General features: G+C 42.8%; 2 protein-coding genes across 2 annotated transcripts in view; one reads left to right on the top strand and one right to left on the bottom strand.

Moving 5' to 3' along the window:
- The window catches only part of LOC105514043 (proline-rich protein 2-like), a 41,260-nt gene extending 38,275 nt beyond the window's left edge, over positions 1-2,985 (bottom strand). The window contains 1 exon segment of the mRNA XM_011945151.1: positions 2,893-2,985. Coding sequence (XP_011800541.1) covers positions 2,893-2,985 — 93 coding nt within the window.
- Positions 1-14,362, top strand: part of TCF20 (transcription factor 20 (AR1)) — a 129,407-nt gene that overhangs the window by 47,847 nt on the left and 67,198 nt on the right. The window lies entirely within an intron of this gene.

Raw genomic sequence — 14,362 nt, 5'->3', positions numbered from 1 at the left:
TCCGCCTCCTGGTTCAAGTGATTCTCCTGCCTCAGCCTCCCGAGTAGCTGGGATTACAGGCATGCACCACCACGCCCTGCTAATTTTGTATTTTTAGTAGAGATGGAGTTTTCCTGTATTGGCCAGGCTGGTCTCAAACTCCTGACCTCAGGCAATCCATCTGCCTTCGCTTCCCAAAGTGCTGGGATTACAGGTGTGAGCCACTGCGCCCAACCTTAAACTTTTAAAATTGTTATTATCTGTTATGAAGATCTATGATCAGTGATCATTGATGTTACTTTTGTAATTGTTTTGGAGCACCACAAAGCACTCCCATATAAGACGGCAAACTTAATCTGTACATGTTGTGTATAGATGTGTGTTCAGACTGCTGCCAACCAGGTGTTCCCCCATCTCATCTTCTCGGGTCTCTCTCTTCCTTTGAACACAACAGTATTGAAGTTAGGTCAGTTAATAACCTGACCGTGGTCATTAAGTGTTCAAGTGAAAGGAAGAATTGCACATCTCTCACTTTAAATCAGAAACTAGAAATGATTGCTTAGTGAGGAAGGCATGGCAGAAACCAAGACAGGCTGAATACTAGGCCTCTTGCACCAAATACGTAGCCAAGTTTTGAATGCAAGAAAAGGTTCTTGAAGAAAATTGAAAGTACGACTCCAGTGAACACATGAATGAGAAGAAAATGAAACAACTTATTGCTGATATGGATAAAGTTTTAGTGACCCAGATGGAAAATCCAACCAGCCACAATATTCCCTTAAGCCAGAGCCTAATCCCAGAGCAAGACTCTTGAACGCTTTTCACTTCTGTGAAGGCTGAAAGAGGTAAGAAGCTGCAGAAGGAAAGTTTGAAGCCAGCACAGATTGGTTCCTGAAGTTCTTGAAGCTCTCTCTATAACATTAAAATGCAAGTCGAAGCAGCAAGTGCTAATGTAGAAGCTGCAGCAAGTTATATAGAAGATGTAGCCAAGATCACTGATGACGGTGGCTATATTGAACAGATATTCAATGTAGCCTTATGTCAGAAGAAGATGCCATCTAGGACTTCCATAGTTAAGAGAAGTCAATGCCTGGCTTCAAAAGACAGGCTGACTCTTGATTAGAAGCTGGTGTAGCTGGTGAATTTAGGTTGATGCCAGTGCTCATTTACCATTCTAGTAATTCTAGGGCCCATAAATTTATGCTAAATCTACTCTGCCTGTGCTCTGTCAGTGGATCAACAAAACCTAGATGACTGCACATCTGTTTACAGCATGGTGTAATGAATATTTTAAGGCCACTGTTGAGACCTACTAAGAAAAGATTTCTTTCAAAATATTACTTCTTGACAGTGCACCTGGTCACCTAAGAACTCTGATGGAAATGTACAAGGAGATTAATTTTGTTTGCATGCTTGGTAACACAACATCTATTCTGCAGCCCCTGGATCAAGGAGTCATTTTGACTTTCAAGTCTTATTATTTAAGAAATTTGTTGGCCGGGCGCGGTGGCTCAAGCCTGTAATCCCAGCACTTTGGGAGGCCGAGACGGGCGGATCACGAGGTCAGGAGATCGAGACCATCCTGGCTAACACGGTGAAACCCCGTCTCTACTAAAAAATACAAAAAGCTAGCTGGGCGAGGTGGCGGGCGTCTGTAGTCCCAGCTACTCGGGAGGCTGAGGCAGGAGAATGGCGTAAACCCAGGAGGAGGAGCTTGCAGTGAGCTGAGATCCGGCCACTGCACTCCAGCCTGGGCGACAGAGCGAGACTCCGTCTCAAAAAAAAAAAAAAAAAAAAAAAATTTGTTTCATAAGGCTGTGGCTGCTCTACGTAATAATTCCTTTAGGGGGTCTGGGCAGAATGAATTGAAAACGGTTTGGAAAGGATTTACCATTCTAAATGCCATTAAGAACATTTGTGATTCATGGGAGGAGGTCAGTACATGAACAGGAGTTTGGAAGATGATTCTAGCCCTCACGAATAACTTTGAGGGGTTCAGGACTTTAGTGGAGGCGGGAACTGGAGATGTGCTAGAAATAGCAAGAGAACTCGAATTAATAGTGGAGCCTGGAGATGTGACTGGATTGCTGTAATCTCATGATAAAACTTGGACAAATGAGGAGTTGCTTCTTATGGATGACCAAAGTGATTTATTGAGATGGAATCTACTCCTGGTGAAGATGCAGTGAACATTGTTGAAATGCCAGTGAAGGATTTAGAATGTTACATAAACGTAGTTGATAAAGCAGTGGCAGGGTTGAAGAGAACTGACTGCAATTTTGAAAGAAGTTCTGCTGTGGGTAAAATGCTATCAAACAGTTTGGCATGCTATAGAAAATAATATTTTATGAAAGGAAGAGCCAGTCCATGCATCAGACTTCATTGTTGTGTTATTTGAAGAAATTGCCACAGCCACCTCAGCCTTCAGCAACCACCACCCTAATTAGTCAGCAGCCATCAACATAGAGGCAAGACCCTCTATCAGCAAAAAGATTAGGACTCCCTGAAGGCTGAGATGATTGTTAGCATTTTTTAACAATAAAGTATTTTTTAAATTAAGTTATGTACATTGTCTTTTAGACATGCCATTTCACAGTAGACTGAAGTATAGTGTAAACCTATAAAAGTTAATATGTGCTGGAAAACCAGAAAATGTGTGTGACTCGCTTTATTGCCATGGTCTGGAACCAAACCCACAATACCTGCAATGTTATGCTTGTGGCTGATTTTTCATAGAATGTTTGCGTCTCTTTGACTGTTTTATTTTCAAAATTTAGGATTGCAGGTGACTCTCCATTGGCTTATTTCAGAATGACTGGGGTTAGGGTGTTTGCTAATTTCATGCCAGAGGTCAGGGAAGGAGGGAGAAAACTTGCACTTTAGAGGCCTTCTGCTTCCAAGTAGAGCTCCAACTGTCAGGCCACTGTCCCTCTGTGGGGAGGGTGGGGATTGGTCTTGTGGCTTGTAGTTCTTGCCATATAGAGTAAGAATGCGCTCCGTCGGCATTCTTCGTTGTGAATTAGAGGATTGATGAGGATTTAACCCTGCTGTGATTTCTATGAATGGACTATAGATCCCAGGGTGTGGGATCTTTCCTAATTAGAGAATGACAAAAATTACCTGTCACAGAGTGCTGTTACACCAATCCGTAGTTATTTGTGTTTTTTAGGGTTTATTTTGTTGTTTGTTTGATAGCTAACCTCTTTTTCCATTTTTTTCCTTATTGTCTTTTACTTGTTTTTTTTTTTTTGGAGGTGGAATCTTACTGTCACCCAGGCTGGAGTGTGCAGTGTTGAAATCTCAGCTCACTGCAAGCTCTGCGTCCTAGGTACAAGCAAGTGATTCTTGGATTACAGGTGACTGCCACCATGCCCAGCTAATTTTTGTATTTTTAGTAGAGGCAGGGTTTCACCATGTTGGCCAGGATGGTCTTGAACTCCTGACCTCAAGTGATCTGCCCACCTCAGCCTCCCAAAATGCTGGGATTACAGGCGTGAGCCACCGTGTCTGGTGTCTTTTACCTATTTTATGATTGGTTCAAGTTTTTACCTGAGAGAGGGAATGAGGGCGGTAATTCTAACAGTGATAATTTTAATTTACATGATACTTAGCTGTTTGCAGACTTATTGTGAGACATTTCTGTACGGTGGCAAGGTAGGTTAACTCCATTTTTGCAGATGAAGAATGTGAAACATATGGGTTAAATAACTTGCCCAAGTCACAGAACAAGTGGCAAAACTAGGAAGTATTTAGATTTCCTAATTCTGAATGTAGTACTTTTTCCAACAGGTGACCCAGGAGGATCAGTAGAAAACAAATTTAATAGTGGAAGCAATTGTAGGTTGCTAAAATAAAATTGTATTTTTTGTTCACTTTGCTTACTAAAATAAAATCCTATTTCTAGATGATTTTCTAAACATGTTTTTCTTGGTCTCTTTCTTCAAGTCATTTAGTTTGTCTCTAGGTAAGACAGTACTACTCAATGTTTTCTGTCTCTTCAGGAGAGAGATGGTGTGCACCAGTTGATACCCAGTGTTCCCTTGTTCTTCTCCCTGGTGTGCACCCTGGTGTTCTTCTCCCTGGTATGCTCCCTGGTGTGTACCAGTTGATACCCAATGTTCCCTTGTTCTTCTCCCTGATATTACATCAGAGAAGTCCCCAATTGAGAAAGGAGGAGGAAGGTTTAATGGTTACTGAAATCTCTTGGAAAAGATGGCAAACTGATGTCAGGAGTAGTTTTCTTTTGTCTCGGTGTCTGTTATATTTATACATGGCACCCTCGTTATTATAGTTATGGCTTGTACCCTAAAATAAGGTCTAGGACTACAGATATTTACAAAGTTCTTTTTTTTTTTTTTTTTTCCGAGACAGAGTCTCACTCTGTTGGCCAGGCTGGAGTGCAGTGGCACGATCTCGGCTCACTGCAACCTCTGTCTCCCGGACTCGAGCAATTCTCCTGCCTCAGCCTCCCAAGTAGCTGGGATTACAGGCATGAGCCACCACACCTGGCTAATTTTTGTATTCTTAGTAGAGACGGGGTTTCACCATGTTGGTCAGGCTGATCTCGAACTTCTGACCTTGTAATCCGCCCGCCGCAGCCTCCCTGTAATCCACGCCTGGGATTATAGGCATGAGCCACCATGCCTGGTCTTTTCTTTGTTTTTGTTTTTGAGATGGAGGCTTGCTCTGTCATCCAGGCTGGAGTGCAGTGGCGTGATCTTGGCTCACTGCAACCTCTACCTCCCTGGTTCCAGCAATTCTCCTGCCAAGTATCTGGGGCGACAGGCATGCGCCACTATGCTTGGCTAATTCTTGTATTTTTTAGTAGAGATGGAGTTTCACCTTATTGGCCAGGCTGGTCTTGAACTCCTGACCTCGTGATCCCCCTGCCCTGGCCTACAAAAGTTCTGGGATTACAGGCGTGAGCCACCGCACCCGGCGCAAAGTTCTTATGCTACTAAAATGATCTTTTTGTTTCTTTAAGGTTTTCTGACCCTGTATTAATTTGCTAATTCTTGATGCTCTTCTTGAATAATTAAAGGTAATAACTATTTCATCTTAGTTTGGAGTTAGCATTTTGATGTTTGTAATATATTTGAAATAATCCTGCAAAGTATTTATTGGTTTGGGCTGTTAAGTGAGAAGCTCAATCTTCAGAAGGACTTTTAGCTTATGGACATTTAAAAAAAGCAAGAACTAGCACATCATTTCTTGGTATTTTGGAATTGTGATGAGTTTGAGGCAACCGTGAAAGTGTAGAGTGTGTTGACTCACCTCTGCTCCTCCTAACTCCTGTGTTCATTTCACAGGAGTTAATCGTCCAGACAATATTCCTCCCATGCCTGCATCCCCAGCCATATGGAGAGGACCCCATAAACTGTAAAAAGGTCCATTGGCTTTTATTTGTAGGGGACTAAACCCATAGAACTCGGTTCTGCTTTTTGCTTCATTTGACAGGTTGACCTATGGTGTTGGTATCTCCAGTAAAATCAAGTCTAAATGCTTTGGTTGACTGCATTTCTCATTGTTTTGATCAGGAAGGCCAAGGACGTGTTAAAATCTGTTTGTCCCCTCCTGTATTTCCTTTCTAAGGTTGTTAGCCAGCACTTTTGTTTTACAGTGTGTTTTTGTTTGGACTCAACTTCTGCTCATAAATTCAGCTGTGGTCAGTTGTTAAGAGCATTTTGAATTTAAATGTCTCTGTTTCACTGGTTTTGTGTCTCCATGTTTATGTATATGGAAAGTAACCTTGCATGTTTTTGCATTTCGTTTGTACTAAACTTAAGTGCTTTCTTTCAAGGGTCAGAGGCATTGAAAGTAATTTTAAAAACTCTAAAGAAACCTTTTTATTCTCATTGCTTACATTTTTAATAACAAGTTAGGTAGTTTTTATTCTTCAGAAGTGGGATTTATTATGTAAAGCCACTTTTTGGAAGAGGTGAAAATTAACCTGCCTTTCCTTATGCTTCAGTGAGAGGTGAGATTCAGAGCAGAGAATGAGGGGAGGGATTATGGAAACCCTTTCTTGATATTAATTTTCTTCACAGATTAAAATTTTTGGTCTTCATCTGTTACCTTTATGTTTGTCAGAAAGAGAATTTATATTGTCAACTTAATGCACCCAATGTTTGAATGCTTGCTCTGTACGTGGCAGTAGGAGAACTAAGGTCCCACGCTGTGGGGGAAATAGAAGGGTAGATAACTCTGGTAATGCTTATCATGGTTTGTGTTCTAGGAAGGTGTTAAGGGAAAAGTGGGATTTGCACTGGACTTGACAGGTGAGTGGTATGTCAGCAAAGCTGGTATTATTCAGGCAAAAGGACCAGGCTGAACAAAGGAAAAGATGTAAAAGGTGCCTGCTGGGTGTTCTGGGAATACACAATATCGCTAAGAACGGTAGAAATTAGGGCACATTCCTTATTAGTTCCCAACCTGTCTTCTTCACTGACTGGCTGTATAACCTTATGAGAGTTAAACTCTCTGTGCCTTTGTTTCCTCATCTGCGTAATGACTAGTTACTACATCATAGAGTTCAGATTTAATGAGACTATAATATATTGCATTGCAGCTGGGTGCAATGGCGCACACCTGTAATCCTAGCACTTCGGGAGGCCAAGGCAGATGGATCACTTGAGGTCAGGAATTTGAGACCAGTCTGGCCAACGTGGTGAAACCTCGTCTCTACTAAAGATACAAAAATTAGCCGGGTGTTATGGCAAACGCCTGTAATTCCAGCTGCTCAGGAGACTGAGGCAGGAGAATCGCTTGAACCCCAGAGGCAGGGGTTGCGGTGAGCCGAGATTGCACCACTGCATTCCGGCCTGAACAACAGAGGGAGACTGTTTCAAAACAAACCAAAAATACTGCGTTGCACATAATTTAAACACTCAATAAAAGTAGTTGCAGTTATTAAGTTTTTTATTTCTTGTTTTAAAATTAACGTGTTGGTCAAACTGTTTCTAAAAGGTGACTGTGACCTGTAATCCCACCCCCAAAACATCTGTTGTCAGCAGTTCAATGAATATCAGTCGTCTTTTTAATTTTCATCTCTGTGCACCTTTGGTGGTGCTGGTGGTAGGTTGTTTTTTGTTTTGTTTTGGTGCAATCATGCCTTAGTTAACAGAATATTTCTAAGAAGTACATCATTGAGTGATTTTTGTCATTGGTCTAACATCTTAGGATGTACTTACACACACCTAGCCTGGGTGTAGCCAACTGCACATCTAGGCTATGTAGTATAGCCTGTTGCTCCTAGGCTGCAAACCTGTACTGCATGTTACTGTACTGAATGCTGTAGGCGATTGTAAAAGAATGGTAAGTATTTATGTATCCGCATATATCTAAACATAGAGAAGGTACAGTAAAAATAAGGTATAAAAGATAAGGAAGTTGCTCTGGGTGAGTCGGTGAGTGAATGTGAAGGCCCAGGATGTTACTGTACACTACTGTAGGTTGTATAAACACTGTACATTTGGGCTACACTAAATTTATGTTTAAAAGTTTTGTTTCAATATTATTAACCTTAGATTACTGTAAGTTTTTTTTTTTTGAGACGGACGAATCTTGCTCTGTCGCCTAGGCTGGAGTGCAGTGGCGCAATCTTGGCTCACTACAAGCTCCACCTCCCGGGTTTATACCATTCTCCTGCCTCAGCCTCCCAAGTAGCTTGGACTACAGGTGCCCGCCACCACGCCTGGCTAATTTTTTGTATTTTTAGTAGAGACAGAGTTTCACCATATTAGCCAGGATGGTCTCGATCTCCTGACCTTGTGATCCACCTGCCTCGGCCTCTCAAAGTGTTGAGATTACAGGCGTGAGCCACCGTGCCCGGCCAGATTACTGTAACTTTTACTTTAAAAACTTTAAAATTTTTTTAACGTTTTGACTCTTGGAATAACACTTAGCTTAAACCACAAACGCATTGTGCAGCTGTTCAAAAATATTTTGTCTTTGTGCTATTCTATAAACTTTTCTTTTATGATTGTTATTACTCTTAGAGATAAGGTCTCACTCTGTTCCAGGCTGGAGTGCAGTGGTACAGTCATAGCTCCCTGTGACCTCAAACTCCTGGGCTCAAGCAACCCTCACTTCAGCCTCCTGAGTAGGACTACAGGTGCATGCCACCATGCTTGGCTATGTTTTTTTATTTTTTGTGGAGCTGGAATCATGCTACATTGCCCAGGCTTGTCTCAAACTCCTGGCATCAAGCAGTCCTTTCTCCTCTGCCTCCCAAAAGTTCTGGAATTGTAGATATGAGCCACCAGGCCTAACCACTTTATTCTATAAGCTTTTTTCTATTTTTTTATTATTATATGAGACAGAGTCTTGCTGTGTCGCCCAGGCTGGAGTGGAATGGTGTGATCTCAGCTCACTACAGCCTCCATGTTGTGGGTTCAAGCGATTCTCCTGCCTTAGCCTCCTGAGTAGCTGGTACTACAGGCACACGCCATCATACCTGGCTAATTTTTGTATTTTGTTTTTTAGTAGAGACGGGATTTTACCATATTGGCCAGGCTGTTCTGGAACTCCTGACCTCAGGTGATCCACCCACCTTGGCCTCCCAAAGTACTGGGATTATAGACATGAGCCACCGCACTCAGCCATATTTAAATTATTTTTTATTTTTTAAACAACTTTTGTTACAAGCTAAGACACAAACACATGCATTAGCCTAAACCTGTACAGGGTCAGAATAATCAGTATCACTGTCTTCCAGCTTCACATCTTGGCCCACTGGGAGATCTTTAGGGTCAGTAACACACATGAAGCTGTCATCCCCTATGATAACAGTGTCTTATGTTTGTTTGCTTTGGGTTTTTTTTTAAGACAGTCTCTCTGTGTCACCCAGACTGGAGTGCAGTGGCACCATCTCGGCTCACTGCAAACTCCACTTCCCAGGTTCAAGCGATTCTTCGCCTCAGCCTTCCTTCCAAGTAGCTGGGATTACAGGCATGTACCAACATACCCAGCTCACTTTTGTATTTTTAGTAGAGATAGGTTTTGCCATGTTGGTGGGGCTGGTCTCGAACTCCTGGTCTCAAGTGACCTGCCCATCTTGGCCTCCCAAAGTGTTGGGATTACAGGTGTGAGCCACTGCGCCTTCTTTTGGGTACCTCCTGCAAAGCCTGGTGGTAGCTGTTTTACAGTTAACTTTTTAAATTATTTATTTTTTGAGATGTGGTTTTGCCATGTTGCCCAGGCTAGACTTGAAGTCCTGGGCTCAAGAGATCTTCCTGTCTCAGCCTCCTGAGTAGCCAGGACTACAGGCACATGCTCCCACACCCAGCTCTAGTTACTTAATTTTTATAAGTAGAATACATAGTATACATAACATAGAATTCCACATAGGATATGTAAACCAGTAACATAGTTTATTATCAAGTATTATATACTGTACATAGTTGTATGTGCTATGCTTTTATACCACTGACAGTATAGTAGGTTTATACCTGCATCACCATAAACAAGGAGGTAATACATTGCATTATGACAGAGTACAACGTCACCAGGCGATGGGAATTTTTCAGCTCCGTTGTACTCTGATGGGACCACTATTGTGTACGTGGTCATTGTTGACAGAAATGCGTTATGTAGCACGTGACTGTTTTTATTGCTGTTGCTTCAACTTTAAGGTGTTTGGGAGGCAGGGAAGGGGAAAGCTGTGTGGCACACCTGGAAGACAAGTCTGCATGTGCTATACTAATAATTGGGAGCCAGTGAAGTTTTTAAAATAGTGGGTGAATTAATCAGATCTTTTTCAGGAAGATGCTGAAGTGCAAGTTGGATTGGAGGGGGAAGTCTAGTAGCAGAGCAACAAGTGTTTGCTTGGCTGCTGTTGGAGGACTTTGTAGATGTGAGACGTATTTGTTACATGCCTTCAACAATATATGGCTCAGCTGGGGAGATGAGGCATTCATACCAAGTGTGGAAATAAAGACATAGCCACCAGGTAATGGTGTATGGACAAGAAGTGCTGTAGCTGTTTGGGGAAGGCAAGATCACCAAGCTGAGCAGTTTTCTTGAAGGCTTCAGTGAGGAAGCCAAGTGGCCTTGAGGAATGACTCAGATTTGGAAAGTGTTTTGGGGAGAGGCCAGGCACAAATCAAGAGGTCGGAGTGCATGGTCTGTGTGGAGTGATGGGTTTGGTTGGCCAATAGTGAACAATATGGTTGCAAAGGAAAATTGCCATGGCCTTCAACAAACCTGTTACACACCCTATCTTCTGAGCCTTTCTTCACTGTTCTGCAGCTGTTGTTCTCTTGCAGTTTGAGGCTTTTCAGGATAGAACAGTGTCCTAGTTATCTTCCCGGGTCTAGTAAACAGCGCAGCATATAGTAGATGCTTAAAAACAACACCAGTAAAAGAATGATTGGATATTTGTTGCTTATGGAAGTTACAGACTGGATATCCTGCTGTTCCCTTAAACTTAGATCTCAAATAAAATCCTAATATCACCTCTCTCCTTCCCTTTTTTATTCTGTGCTAATGTTTAAACAGGTCACTCACCCCTCTGCTTCCACTGCTGTGTGCTTACCTTGCCATTCCATAATTATGGACATCTCTGTTGTCATACTGCATGACTCACCAGCACGTTGGATGTCCAACATGTCACATTTGCTTGGGGCTCCGCACTGCCTTTCCTCCTTCCTGTTTCTTCACTCTCCTTTTCTGGCTTCTTTTCCTCTTCTCCAACTTCTAAATGCTAGAGTGATTTCAGGAATCAGTCACTCCAAGTTAACCTCTAGACCAGTGGTTTTAAATCTTTTTTTCAGCCATACCAGATACAAGCCAAGTACAAACACCCTACACCGTCTTGTGCACACAGACACAACAGAAACAAAAGTTTCACAAAACGGTTCTTACGCTTCATGAGCCATGGACGCTGTTATTTTCCATTCTGCTCTATTTCATTTTTTTTAAGTGCTATTCATGACCCACTAAATTGATTTCACAGCCTGCAGTTTGAAAAACTGCTCTGGGTGAGCTCATTTACTCTGTTGGCTTTAAGTACTACCTCTGTGCTAATGACCTTCCCGTTTTTATCCCTACCCCACGTTTCCTCGGAGATCCTGTCGCATTAGCTGTCTCCCTGCCATTTCCATGTGGACGTGCAATGGGAATCGTGTGTTGCCATGTTTGACAAAGCACTCTTGATTCCCATTACCAGTCTTCATTCCTCTTCATAAATGGTGCCATGTTTGCAGTTGTTCTGTAAGGGATGGTGATGAAGTACAAGCTCCCCAGCCACTGCCTAAGCTCAGATCTGAGGCCTTGGGCAGCTATACTACCTGTCTCTACCATGTTGTCTTCATTTGAATAAAGTGGGGTTGTCACCTGTACCTCTTGGGATTATTGTGACAGTTGAATGAGTTTTCATCTGAAAAGACATGGAGCGGTTCCTGGCACATGGCTTGTGTTTAACTAGTGTTGGCTGCTGCTGTTTATCATTGTTGTTATGGCTCTCATGTCCACTTCTGATTCATTAGCAATTTTTGTTGGCTCTAACTTCAAACTGTGTCTTTTTTGACCATGTGTCACCACCTCCATCAACACCACATTCACCCATGCAGCCGATATCCGTTAACCAGACTACCAACTAACTCCCTGTTCTGTCCTTGCCCCTCCCTGTCCTGCTTTCCACAAAACAGCCAGAGGAGCCATTTGAGAACTGAAACCAGATCATGTCACTCTATGCTTAAAACCCTCCAAAGGCTTCTAATAAAATCTGAACTTCCCCATGTGGCTCTTACTTTTTATAAGACCTTTCACTGATACTTCTCAAACAGCAACATGTGTGTGACTTGCTAGTGACCTTGTTAACATGCAGAATCTGATCCTGTAGGTCTGTGGGGCCTTGAGACACTACATCTCTAATAAGCTTGATCAGGTGAATATGGTAAATATCAGCAGTAGTGGGCTGGGTTGCCATCAATCTTCTGATGCAATGCCCTGGGAAGAACACAGCACCATGTGTCTGGTATTGCCACTAAGGAAGCATGACCTGAGTCTGGTCCTGAGGAAATACAGATCAGATTGAGGGTCATCTTGCAAAATGAAAAGACTATACTCTGGCAGGGACATGGAAGTCAGGAAGAGAAAAGGGAACTATTCCAGATTGATTGACACTGGTGAGATGTAGCTCTGGGGTAGACTCCTGGACCAGAAAGGAAAAAGAGACATTGTTGGGACAGTTGAGAAAATTCAAATGGGGTCTGTGGATTGGATTGAGAATGTAGTATTAGTGTTGATTTCCTGATGTGGAGGCTTGTATGCTAGTTATGGAGGAGAATATCCTTGTTTTTGGAAATAACGCACTAGAGTATTGAGCAACAGTGGGGCTTCATGCCTTCAACCTGCTCTCAAAGGGGTTGGGAAAAGATAACAGAGCAAATGATGTAAAACATCAGTTGGAGAATCTCGCTGAAGAGGGTATATGAGCCCTTTGAACTAGTCTTGCACTTTTCTGTACATTTGAAATAATTTAAATCATTATTTTTTTTGAGAGAGGCTCTTGCTCTGTCTCCCAAGCTGGAGTGAGTGTAGTGGCATGATCTTAGCTCACTGCAGTCTCCAGGGTTCAAGTGATTGCCACCCGAGTAGCTGGGATTACAGGCGTGCACCACCATGCCCCGCTAATTTTTGTATTTTTAATAGAGACCGGGTTTCGCCATAATGGCCAGGCTGGTCTTGAACTCTTGGCCTCATGTGATCTACCTGCCTCGGCCTCTCAAAGTGCTGAGATTACAGGCGTGAGCCACCACACCCAGTCTTAAAACTTTTTTAATACCCTATTGAGATTTTGACTGGAACCTATTAGAATTTTATAAACTAATATGTGGAGACTTAACCTCTTTATAATACTAGCCCTTTTTATCTAGCTATACTGTTTGTTCTGCTAGTTTGTTTCTTTCATTTTGTTATGAGCTTTTTTGGGTTGTTCAGTAAAGTCTCTAATTTTCATATAGCTTTTGCCCACTTCTGCTTTGGATTGGTCATTGATATCTTTTGAATTTTAATTCAGAATTATATATGTTTTATTATTTATTTTTAAGAGACATAGTCTCACTCTGTCACCCAGGCTGGATTTCAGTGGTGTGATCTTGGCTCAATGCAACTTCCACCTCCTGTGTTCAAGTGATTCTCCTGCCACAGCCTCCTGAGTAGCTGGAATTACAGGTGTCTGCCACTACACGTGGCTAGTTTTTGTATTTTTAGTAGAGACCGCATTTCATCACGTCGACCAGGCTGGTCTTGAACTCCTGACCTCAGGTGATCTGCCTGCCTCAGCCTTCCAAAGTGCTGGGATTACAGACGTGAGCCACCAGACCCGGCCTCAGAATTGTATTTGAATGAATGATAAAATAGAGCATCCTTTTAGGCTATAAGTGGCAACACTGATTACTTCCCTTTTGCCTCTGAAGGTTTAGAAATTATGTATTAATACAACCTTTAAATGAAAAAATAAATTCAGTGACATCTCAGAAGCCCCTGTGCTCAGCATTTAAGAAAATTCCGCAGGAACTCTAGCCCAGAGATGCCACTGCTCCCACCCTTCTTCTGCCTCCTTTCTGCAGGGAGCTGTTTGGCCATCCTGCTCACATATGTGGTAATCTGAAGTGATCTTGGGATGCCCCTGTGAAAATAAGACAGGTAGCCGTGGAGTGAGGGTGGGGAGTGGGGGAGTGGGAGTGGGGCCAGGATAGGGCCCAGGTGCCTTTGGTCTGCTCAGGAGCAGATTTATGGCATCTCCTTGCAGAGTTACAGAAACATGTGATGGATAGGATGCTTACAGCCTCTTGGCTGTTTTAGATTATGTCTAATAATAGGCCTGCCCATTGTGGGATGGAATTCAGCTGACTTTAGGCCTGATTCTGAAAAATAACTTTGAGCTAGTGATTCTGTGTGCACACTTGCCTGGGCACTGTGGTGTCCAACAACCCTGTGTGTGGCATTGGCACCAGGCTTCCTGAAGTAGAGGTCATGTCTGGCAAGCTCCTCCCTTCCCTCCTGCTCTGACTTGTGGGGTCCCCTGTGCCTCTATTTCTTTCCCTTGGGCAGAGCAGCACTTTGCTGTCAGTGGGAACAGATAAAGCTCTGATACTGTTGAGATAGTGTAAGGGTTGTAATTTTTAAATGAGGTTAATGACATTTTGGCCAAGTACTGTGGCTCACCCGGTAATCCCAGCACTTTGGGAAGCCAAGACAGGTGGATCGCTTGAGGTCAGGAGTTCAAGACCAGCCTGGCCAACACGGCAAAATGCTATCTCTAATAAAAATACAAGAATGAGCCAGGTGTGGTGGCAGGCGCCTGTAGTCTCAGCTCCTTGGGAGGCTGAGGCAGGAGAATTGCTTGAACCTGGGAGGCAGAGGCTACAGTGAGCTA

Source organism: Colobus angolensis, unplaced genomic scaffold (genome assembly GCF_000951035.1).
Source record: "Colobus angolensis palliatus isolate OR3802 unplaced genomic scaffold, Cang.pa_1.0 Scaffold239, whole genome shotgun sequence".
NCBI classification, from domain to species: Eukaryota; Metazoa; Chordata; class Mammalia; order Primates; family Cercopithecidae; genus Colobus; species Colobus angolensis.
Note: the sequence above shows the minus strand (reverse complement) of the source record. Positions and strands in the feature narration are given on the sequence as shown.